This window comes from Vipera ursinii (assembly GCF_947247035.1).
Source record: "Vipera ursinii genome assembly, chromosome: 1".
In the NCBI taxonomy this organism is placed as follows: Eukaryota; Metazoa; Chordata; class Lepidosauria; order Squamata; family Viperidae; genus Vipera; species Vipera ursinii.
Genome location: NC_139512.1, coordinates 186,277,206 through 186,288,888, shown reverse-complemented (window position 1 = coordinate 186,288,888; position 11,683 = coordinate 186,277,206). Strand labels below are relative to the sequence as shown.

Below are 11,683 nucleotides of genomic sequence, written 5' to 3'. Positions count from 1 at the left end.
GCTTTTCATCGCCATGGCATATTGACAAACTCTACCTACTAAGGAAAAGGGATGGGGGTGGAATGTTGTAGTACAGACATGTCAAACACAAGGCCCGGGGGCCGGATCCGGCCCACGAAGTGGTTTCATGCGGCCCGCGAAGCCATCCTGGAAACAGTGAGGGAACGGCCCCCACTGCCTTGGCCCTGGCCCAGAGACCCTCCTTCTGCCAGAGACCCTCAGATCTGTCCCACTCCTGCCCAGGCCCCCATAGGCACCCTTGATGTGAACGATGTAGAGCAGGCCACGCCCACCCAGTAGGCCATATGCACTCTAGCCACGCCCACCCAGTAGGCCATGCCCACCCTGGCCATACCCACCCGGCCCCTTGAGGGCAACCGCAATGCTGATGCGGCCCTCAATGAAATTGAGTTTGACACCCCTGTTGTAGTATATCCGATGGTTGAAGAAGAAAATGGGCATTGGAAGAAAATCTGAAAGAAAGTGAAGATGTACTGGAGCTAACATACGAGAAAGGCAAACTACCAAACAAGAAAGATCAAATGAAGAAGAGAAAGGAGGCATGGGAAGACAAAGCATTACAAGCCAGTACATTAAATAATAGCAGGGAAAGCAGATAATAACAGGACCTGGCAATGGCTAAGAGCAGGAAAGTTGAAGAAAGAGACAGAACAGCTAATTCTGACAATACAAGACCACGTCTTAAGAACAAATGCATACAAAGCCAGAATTGGGAAGACAGCAACAGACAACAAATGTCACTACTGCAAAGAAATTGAATAAACAGTGGATCACCTGATTAGTTGATGCAAGAAGACTGACCACAAGCAATGGCATGACAAAATAGCAATAGGGCACTGGAAGATCCGCAAGAAATATCATTTGCCTGCAAGTAAGAACTAGTGGGACCATAAAATAGAGAAAATCATAGAAAATGAAGAAGTTAAATTGCTCTAGGACTTTAGAATCCAAACAAATACCTGTCACGTAACACTTCAGACTTCATAATTTGTGGGAACGGCCAGAATTTGGTCTCCCAAGAATTTGGTTTTTCACCTTTCAGCCTTTCCGTTCTTCCCTAGTTGGGCCTCTCTGTAGTTTCAGTGCAGAGCACACTCTCCTGGCTGGGAGGGGGGCCTGGCATGTGGGAGGTTTGGGAAACGCTATGATAAAGACTTCACATACATCTTATGCTACCTTGTTTTTGTGTGATCTCATAGGCACCTGAGTAATCCAATTATTTCTATGTATACTATTTTGTGTGAGACTGATGTAGTTTTTTGTAAGATTGGAGGTGAATAAAAGTTCAGCAGGCAGTGCTCGGGGGAGTTCTTTTTCTGGAGATGAGGCTGCCTGGCTGGTTCAAAGCTCTCTATCGACTCAGGTCTGAATTCTTTTCCCTTCGCCTGAATTCCTGTCCCTACATCTGAATTTCTTTCCCCTTCAATAATTGTCAATAAGAAAGACAAAAAAGTCTAGGTAGGGGAAATGGCAAACACCTGTTACAACTGACAAACTTTAGCCATTTTACCTTTTGCTTTCATTCTGCCTTTTTCTATTGTTTGGTATTTTCAGATGGAGAAGAGGGGAAGGGAGAATGCTTAAGCTGTTTCAGTTAGCCATAACAATTGTAACTGTGTGAGAATCAAGGTCAATGTTAGAAAAAGTTTTGGTGGGTTGAAAGGTTGGGAGGAGAGCCCGCATTTTGGAATAATTGGTGAATGTGATTTATGACAGCCTTTCTGGGGTGGGAATTGCAACTTGTTACTTTGTAGCAGTGGGAGGGAACTTTAGTCTTGGGTTCAAATATGTAAGTGCCAATACTTTGTTTCCTGAATAAAATGTTCTTTAAGGAAGTAATTTTTGCCTTGAAGTTCTTTTAAATTGGTTCCATCTATTGGAACCATGACATACCTGGAGACAGCAGAATAGATGAGAAAGAACTGAAGAAGATAACAAAATACAAAGACCTACAAATAGAAAGACTGTGGCAAAAGCAAGCAAAGGTAGTACCAATACCTTTGGTGCAATCCCAAAACAATTGAAGCACCACTTGAACACCACTGGCATTTACAAATTCACCATCAGTCAATTGCAAAAGACGGCTTTATTCGGAACAGCTTATATCCTGGAATGATATCTGTGACACAATCAAACATCTAGATCTGCCTATCCCAGATCCTCGAAACGGACTTGATAGGTAGACAAAAATACCTAATCCAGTCTGTACATCTGGCAGACTATGCAATAAACCATCATTACAATAATTTTATCCTGACTTTTTGATATATAACTCAAGCTAGTGAACATACCTAATTCTCCTGTCTCCTGTTTTTTTCCCCACAACAAAACTATGAGGCCAGTTGAGCCAAGAGAAAATGATTAGCTTAAAGCAGACATGTCAAACTTGCAATGTCACATGTTTGGCAACGGCCATGTATTTATGACAGTTGCAGTGTCCTGGGGTTATGTGTTCACCTTTTGTGACCTTCTGACAAACAAAGTCAATAGGAAAGCCAGATTCAGATTAACAACCATGTTACTAATCTAACAACTGCAATGACTTACTTAACAACTATAACAAGAAAGGTCATAAAATGGGGCAAAACTCACTTAACAACTGCCTTGCTTAGGTACAGAAATTTTGGGCTCAATTGTGGTTGTAAGTCAAGGACTACCTGTAATCATGCCAGTTGGAGTTGGCTTTTCATATATTTGTTGATATTGGGTAATACTAGAATTTCTGCCAAGTAAACCAACAGTAATTGCCTTTATAATGTTGATCCTTAAAACTATATGTCAGAAGTGCCTGTTAGGAGTGAGTTAAGGGTGGATGTAAAGATGCAAGTGTAATGGGCCATGATTTCTTGCTAGCTCGGGAATGGAAGGGGAGCATGGCAAAGTAGTTGTACAGACTGGGGCTCAGTCTTCCTTTTTCCATTTGCAAAGGAAAAAGCTGAAATTTGACATCAAAAATACTAAATCCTGACAAATTTATTTGAGGAGCAGGTTAGTATGGTTTAAGTAGGAGAAAAGAAGTGAAAAATGGAAGATAATAATAAACATAGGGAACGTCTAGGAAACAGGACAATATTAAGTAACATCCCATCTATTACCAAAGCAAAGCAGATTTTGGCCTAAAAACTAACATACGTTCCTCTGAATTTCTTTTGAGGAAGAGCAAGATGCATAATGTTCTCAACTGAAATACAAAACAAAAGCTTAAAGCTCATTCTCCACTCCTATCAAAGATATTTTATAATATTGAATTACTCATTCCCATTATTAATCCAAGTTTATCTCAGACCTTGAAGTCTTTGTCTTCTGAACCACTGCTGACTCAATGGTTTTGCCAATATAAAAGTATTCACAGTTGAGAAATATTCCCAGAGGTATGTTTCTTCCTATGGGTAACAATAGGAGGAATCCTAGACTCCTATGGGGATACTGTGGGAAGTACTACTGTACGCATCTTTCCCAACAAAATAAAAGACAAAGGCATTACATTATTATATGAGGAATTATTGAGAGAAATTCAAATCATGGCCACCTTTGACAACTGACTTTTATGTATTATGCTCTCAGAATAAACTTCACCTCTGATAGAAGCAACTACACCTGTTATTTTATTCCTGGCTTGGAAACAAACCTGATAAAGAATTCTTTCTAGCAGTAAAATATATTGTAAATGAGCATTTGTCACAAATATAAATTTCAATATTTATTTTTCTCTTGGATTACTTTCAAAAATAAAGTATATGGCCTGAAGGAGATATATTAAATAATAAAAAACATTTGAAACTAGGATGGACCCCAATATTTAGGTTGCATCTAATAACATAGTAAAGGTAAAGGTTCCCCCACACATGCGTGCTAATCCTTTCCGACTCTAGGAAACATTTCAAAGCCGAAGAGCCAGCGCTTGTCCGAGGACGTCTCCGTGGTCATGTGGCCGGCATGACTAGACGCCAAAGGCGCATGGAACGCTGTTACCTTCCCACCGTAGTGGTCCCTATTTTTCTACTTGCATTTTTACATGCTTTCGAACTGCTAGGTTGGCAGAAGCTGGGACGAATAACAGGCGCTCACTCTGTTACGTGGCACTCGGGATTCGACCCGCCAAACTGCCAACCTTCTGATCAACAAGCTAAGCGTCCTAACCCACTGAGCCATTGCGTCCCTCTTCTAATAAAATAATTATAAATAAATCCAGTTTTAACATGATTTTTTTTCTAATTATATTTATCTAAAAGCCTTTTAGAACAGTGTATTGTATGCAGAAACACACATCTCTTAAATATATATACATCTATACCAATGGAAGAGAATATTTGTAGCTTAAGGGCCTTTGGGGTCCTTACTGCTCTCCTTGGTGCTCTTTTTCTTGCAGACATTTCAGTACCCAACAAGGTAACATCAAGCTAGGCTTCCAGGAATTCTCAATCAACTGAGAAACTGCGAGCATCCTAGACCAAGCCAAGTCCAAAAACACTAGAGAACTCCTAGAAGCCTAGAATTCAGACAAATCAGCCATCAACAGACATACAGAGATAAACAAAATCTATATACCACTCCCGAGACAATCAAAAAGCCAAAAAACAAAAAGACCAAAACATCTCCTCACCAGCAATCAAGAACCAGATGAGCAGAGATTAACACAAAGATTAACTCTATACCAATAATCAAACAATACCCCAATCAAGGAATTACCAACTCATTCAAACAAGCTAACAGCAAACAGTAACCTAATCAAGGAACCACCAAGAACACTCCTACCAACACTGATAAGGCAAACCACTAGTATATAAAATAAGAGCAAATCCCATATGCTTCTAGCACTGAATATGTTACCTAGTTTGGTAATGAAACATCTGCAAGAAAACAAGCTCAGAGAGCTTGAAGGATCCCTGAACTCAAGACTGGGGTATTATTTGAATAGGATGTAGCAGGAAATCCCAAGATTGTAAATTGGATTAGGAAGTCAAAAATCACTCTCAATATAAGGGGGGGCTTTTGCCCAGGTTCGCCTGGTGCGCCAGTTGCGGTCCTATCTAAGCCGGGGTGATCTATGCACGGTCACTCACGCGCTCGTGACCTCTCGACTAGACTACTGCAACGCTCTCTACATGGGGCTGCCCTTGAGGACCAACCGGAAGCTCCAACTGGTACAGAATGCAGCCGCAAGAGTTGTGTTGGGAGTCTCCCGATACTCCCACGTTACACTTTTGCTCCGTGAGCTGCATTGGTTACCAGTTGCCTTCCGGGTGAGATTCAAGGTACTAGTAATGGTGTTCAAAGCCCTACATGGCAGGGGTCCGGAGTACCTTAGGGAACACCTGCTGCCGGCATCGACTTCCCTCCGCCCTGTGCGTTCCCACAGAGAGGGCCTCCTCAGGGTGCCACCGGTCAGAGAATGTCGACTGGTGGCCCCCAGGGGGAGATCCTTCTCTGTGGGCACCCCGGAGCTATGGAATCAGCTACCGGTTGAGCTCCGGACAGCGCCCGATCTTCGCTCCTTTCGCCGCGAGCTAAAAACATACTTTTTTGAACAAGCTGGCCTGGCCTGATGAGGGGATTGGGGGGGGGTTGTTATTGTTATTTTATTGGGGTTTTAAGATGTATTTTAGTATATGGGCATTTATTTAATCATTTTTTTAACTTTTGTAATCCTGTATTTTTATTCTTGCCCTGTTCACCGCCCTGAGTCCTTCGCTAGAAGGGCGGTATAGAAATATTATTAAATTAAATTAAAATTAAATTATATCTGTAAGTATAAATATAGGAGGCATTTTTTTGAATAATTTGGTCATATAACTTTAATTTGAAAAAGAATAAAAATATCTTCTATTCCCTAACAATTCAAAATATTTTTTATTTGAAAATAACATTATTCAAATGGAAAGTGTTATTAGATCTTCAATACTAGTCATATTATAAATTAATGCTTAAACTTAACTGAAGTGTTGTTTTCTGTAAAAGTTCTACAAACTTTCAGCAATTTTAAAAGCTAAATAGTCAAATATTTCACAAATAATTCAGTGAGTATTTTTCTTTGACAGTATTCACATTGCATACTAATGTGGTTTGATTTGGCTTAGCTTAGTATACAAATCCAAAACTGAAATTTATCCTCAGAAACCTTGAAGGAGGGACAAGTCTAGACCAAAAAGCTATTCATGTTAAGGAATCTTTCTCTGTTGTAGCCCAATGCTTTAAGTTCATTAAATGATTTTGGATTTGCAGCTTCCTGTATGCATTACAAAAACAAGATGATAGACCAGGCAAAATACTGTAGAATGAAAACAACACTATCCAGAAATATTTTGCTAGAATACTTTAATTGGTGCATCATGAAGAAAATGGGACTAATGTCTAGTAGTATTTGATAATCTCCACAAATATTGAAGAATATTTAAACTAGGATGAATCTGTCTTAGATGAGGCTTACGCAATACCTTAAAAGCAACATTTTAAACCATCATATATCTTCAGGTATTCTTTTGCTCAGATAATTCATAAAGATACTAGCCAGGATTGCTTTTGAACCTAGCAGACCATACAAAAAGTCTGACTTTAAAAATAATATACATGGCAGTTTCCAACTGTGTGTAACTCAAAATGTTCAATAATCCACTAGAGAGACTGGTATATTTAATACCTAGTATGGCTGGCAAGGCCTAACTGCAATAATTCAACACCTGTACAACTTAATCTGCCAAAGCAAAATAAAATTCATTTTTAATATCTGCAAGAAATACATTTTGTGAATGAAAAAGAATCCAAAACCATATCTGTCTTCTTATACAATTTGATTATGAACAGCAATTAATTCCTAAACCATATTGTAAAAATGACAGCATTTGGCTTTAATATTGAATATATTCTTTCTCCTTTTTCAGGTGTGAGGGTAACAAATGTGCTTGAGAGAGTTGTTTAAGTGGAAGAAAATAACCTCTTAAAACACAATGCTTTAAACAACAGGAAGAGCCCAGTCTGGGGATTAGTGAACAAGTCTCCATTCATGTAAATAAATTCCTCAAGCATGTAAAGAAATTGAATTACAGCAGATACCAGTATTATGGCAGGGCTCCTGTACCTTTCATAGCTGCATGACAAACAAATATTCAATAACCAAAGCTTTCTTAAACATAAAAATGTAGAGAAAAAAGTAGCAGCAGCTCTGATTTCTGATAATAACCTAGTATTATAATACAGCTGGAAGAGGAGAGAGGTCTTTGCATTCTTAAAAAAGAGTTGCCTAAAACAACTAATAGAAAATCCCCACTGCTAATGGGGAAAAATCAACTATCTGGAATTTGTTGTCATACTGGTAACCTTACATTTTTCTGCTGCTCTTTCTAGAACTCACATGATTTCATCAGAAAGTGGCTAATCCATGTCCTAGAAACTGAATCATGGATGCAACTCTAAAATATGAGATTGAAACTTTAAAATTAGTTGAAGAATTAAACTTGTCAAGCTTTTTTTATTTTTGAGATATATCTTTGTACAATTCTATATCTTTGTTGATTTAGATATGGGTTTTCTCCCAAGGAGGTCAATATTATTGACTCAATTAAAACTAAGTTCATGCTCAATAAGGTCTTGCTCCCAAATAAACCTACATACCGGTAGGACTTTAATCTTAAGAGTTTGATCTAAGCATCCTTATTCAGAAATAAATACTATAAATGAGGTTTGCTTTTATTATACAAATGATTAATTCCTAATAAATGTATATTTATTAGCTGGATATAATTCAATTGGGTAGAGATGTACAAATTGCATTATTACTGTATTTATAAATGCCAATTTTCCTATATTTTTAAAATTAACATTATTGTGCTGTCTGTATTCTTGACAATCACAACAGTGAACCATGGACTTAAAACAGGAAGGTTAATTTATTAGATTGAGAATTTTTCTAGAGCAGAAAGTTCATATTATCCTTTTGGTTCTATGCCTTTCTGAGTCTTCCTTCACTGCTTTTCACAGTTGCAATCTTTTGGATTATGAAAGCCATCTAATTATACAGTAATAAATTGAATTATGAGTCAAATTGTCTGATTAAATTAAATGTTGGAAACACAATATGGCCACAGTTCAATGTTACAACAAAGACATATTTTTTAAAAAAGTTGTTTAAGTGGTTATTGCTACAGTGTGTAGAGTAGACTTATGAAAAGATAACATTTTCTAATGTAATGCTTATAAAGCAGCACCAAGAGGCAGCTACTGGTCACAAATGATCCAAGCAGCTCAAGTTTTTTAATTCAAGTGCATCAGCACACCACCAATTTACAGTTTTTGAATATAGGAATACATGGATAACACACACAGGCCTCTTTACCCAATTTTAAAAACCCATCCAAAATATAGAAAAGAAGAAAAAGAACAGTCCACCCACCATGTATATTCTTACACTCAACTGAAATGACAGGGAACACAGGTTACTTCCCTCCAAACACATAAAATTTACTCCAGGAAGAACACCTTGATAAGTAAGTTTGTTGTAAGGCTGAGAAATAGTTTTCCACCAGTGGCTCAAAGAGCCATTCATAAGATATTTTTTATTTCATTCATATATATATATATATATATATATATATATATATATATATATATATATATATGTATATATATATATATATATATATATTTATATTCACAGCATTTTTCCATTGAGCAAAATCTAGATCTTCATGCACACATCACCATGTAGTAACATCCTGAGATGGCAACATAAATCTTAATCAGAGTGGAACAGGGACCTGCCCTGACATATCAAGCTCTATGATTTTTCTTTCCCAATGTAGTTTCTCCCATTATACATAAAAAGGAATTGTCCAGAGAATGAGGGGAGCCTCTTGCATATTAGTAGTTCACAAAGTCAGAAGTAACTCATATGGCAAGGTTCTGCTTGCCTGCCTTCTAGTCCTGCTAGAATATTATGAAGAAGCCTTCTCTTATCCCACTGGCTCATGGGGTCAGAGAGCAGGATGGAAGTGACAGGCTGGCATGCTATAGATCTGATCAGCATCTCAAATTGTAGCCAGCACTATGTTATCATCTGAACTTGTAAAAAATAAGCATATTTGAAGGATTCTGTGATACTAAAGAAAATAATATAAACACCAGCATCTGACTGCTGCTTTTAACTAATAGTTCAAGCCAGCAAGTCAGACTATGATCTAATAGAATGCAGTTCCTTCTTGCCTATCGTTTCCTTTTCTGCTTTAAGGATTTTCTGCGCTTGAGAATCATCTCATAGAGTCTGTCCATACCTTCTGTGAGTCCCTCCCCAATGATTGCACAGGCTGGTTGAATATGGTAAGTGGTGGATGGAGTTAGTTCATGCAGAGCCAACTGTTTTTCTATTTCTGCCACAGGCAAAGATTTTGGCAGGTCTTGCTTGTTGGCAATCACTAACAAGGGAGTGCCTTGATTCTCTGCAAACTTGGTGACTTTATGTAGCTCTGTTTTGGCTTCTTCCAGCCTGTCCACGTCAACAGAGTCCACCACATAAATGATGCCATCAGTGCAACGACTATAGGATTTCCACAGGGGCCTCAATTTCTCTTGCCCACCTACATCCCAAAAATGGCAGCTTATGCCCTTTGCAGTTCCATTGCTTAGCTTGATTTTTTCAGTGTTGAAGCCAATGGTAGGTACAGTGTTGACAAATTCGTTGAATTTAAGCCTGTAGAGCACCGTGGTTTTGCCTGCAGAATCCAGACCCAGCATGACAATGTGCAGAGACTGAAAGGCAGAGATATTGGATGAAATGTTTCCCATGGTGTTGATGGGTGATTCAGCAGCAGTAAAATCTTTGCTGATTCCGTTTAAGCCCTTTTCCTTGTTAGTCGGTATTAATTCCTGATTGGGTTGCGATTTTAAAATGCACACTCACCCTCAGAAACCATTCCAGATGCACCGTGGAGATCAGGAACAATCCGGATCTTGCAAGACAGAGGAGGGGGTGGGGAAGCAATGGAGATCAGCTCAAGCACCCCGCGATCGCCGTGATTGCACCGCCTGGAATGAGGATCGCGCAGCAAAGGCAAGGTGTGGCAGGTTGTTCAGAATAAAGCTGGTTCTCTCTGCAAATCGTTCTATTTGTCGCCTGGGTAGAAAAAGACCTGGTTTTTCTCCTGGATCAACTGTTCAGACGAACTGATCAAGAGGGGAACTACCTCCTTCCCCGCGGACTCATTCATTTTCAGACAGGAAGTGGCGCCATCATTTTAGGCCCACCTTCTGACGAGAGAGCCTCTCTTTCTCTGCGATCTGCCTGGGAGGAAGCCTCAACAGGACCTTCCCAAAAGCTTGCAACGCATCAACTGCAGCTGAATCCATCAAAGCCCTGCGAAATGAGCAGGGGAGGAGCTTTAAGAGGGAAACGATACAGCTGGGGGGGGAGACGTTTTTCTTTCGAGTCCCCCTCTCTCTCTTCGCTTTGTTTTCCCAGCCCTCTTCCGCCCTGTCAATTGTTGCTTCTTTTAAATTGGCCTTTGGATGACTTTTCAAGAAGCGACGTTCGATGGAAAAAAAATAGTTTGTTTTGATTTGGAAAGGGGTCGCCTGCGTCTGGACTGTACCACTTTAGACTACGGGAGAAGTCATATTTTCTAATATTCCATATCATAGAAATTCAATTTTGCTTGTAAAATGTCAGTGTCTTCAAAACCACAAATTGAAGTATGAAATCCCATGCGCAGTCTGATCGGAAACAATACACTTACTGCTTTAGGCGCCAGGAAGGGTGATGATTTATAGGTGCGGGCATGACTTTTCTCCGGTCTGATTCTAAAAGATCTCATCGTCGCTGTCTGAAACAGCAGAGCCCAAGGTACCTGAGGCTGCCTCCATCCTGTGAGATAGCAACGGTCTCCCGCCCCCATATTGTCGACGTTTTTGGTCGGCTCATGCACTCCTCAGTTTCTCCAAGGTTACCAATGCCAGCCTTCCAAGCTCAATAAGACATCATGCTTTCAGCAGATTTTCCTGCATGGGAATATAAAATTGAAGGGAGAAATATTCTTCCAAATGAGCTGCTAGCAATATGGATGAATTACAGAGTTGGAAGGAACTGTGGAGGTCTTGTAGTCCAACCCCTTGCTTAAGTAGCAGACATTATACCATTCTGGACAACGACTGTGTAAGATCCCTGTGTTATATTTGTAAACAGTCCCGTAATAGATATGTATATATGTTAACAGTTCAAATAATACTGCAGCAGCAAAGTGTATAAACTAAAAAGCCTCCTGACAGAAAAACACGCGGGAACTTTGACAGCTGTCAAAGTTCCCCGCACAGCGCAGGCGCCACCACTGACAGCTCGCGGCTGTCAAACTCCGGACTACGAGGAAGCCTGAGCTGTCAAAACATCCACCGCACAGCGCAGGCGCAACCACTGACAGCTCGCGGCTGTCAAAACACCAAGCCACGCGGAAGCCGGAGCTGTCAACGGAAGATGACGCGGATTGGTCCCTGCCTGACACGGCGCCAAAATAAACACCTCTGATTGGTCCTCGCTACCAGCTGCCGGCTATAAAAGCCGGACAAGTTATTCTATGTTTGCCTTTGCTCTTAATAAACCTGTCGTTACTAGCCTGTCGTCCCGAGTGGTCCTTTGGCTACTTCACTGGCGACGAAGGTGGGATCGCTCCGGAGCTGAAGTCAC

At 40.0% G+C, this 11,683-nt stretch overlaps 1 protein-coding gene across 1 annotated transcript; it reads right to left on the bottom strand.

The window, feature by feature from the left end:
- Nucleotides 1-9,206: 9,206 nt before the first annotated feature.
- ARL4C (ARF like GTPase 4C) lies at nt 9,207-9,809 on the bottom strand. Its single transcript, XM_083348499.1, has one exon. It carries the CDS (start codon nt 9,793-9,795, stop codon nt 9,217-9,219), a length of 579 nt encoding a protein of 192 aa, XP_083204625.1. The 5' UTR covers nt 9,796-9,809; the 3' UTR covers nt 9,207-9,216.
- Between the last annotated feature and the right edge of the window lie 1,874 nt (nt 9,810-11,683).

Bases quoted from the DNA above. Each gene is read 5' to 3' on its own strand.
- ARL4C (XM_083348499.1), bottom strand. From the start codon at position 9,795: ATGGGAAACATTTCATCCAATATCTCTGCCTTTCAGTCTCTGCACATT.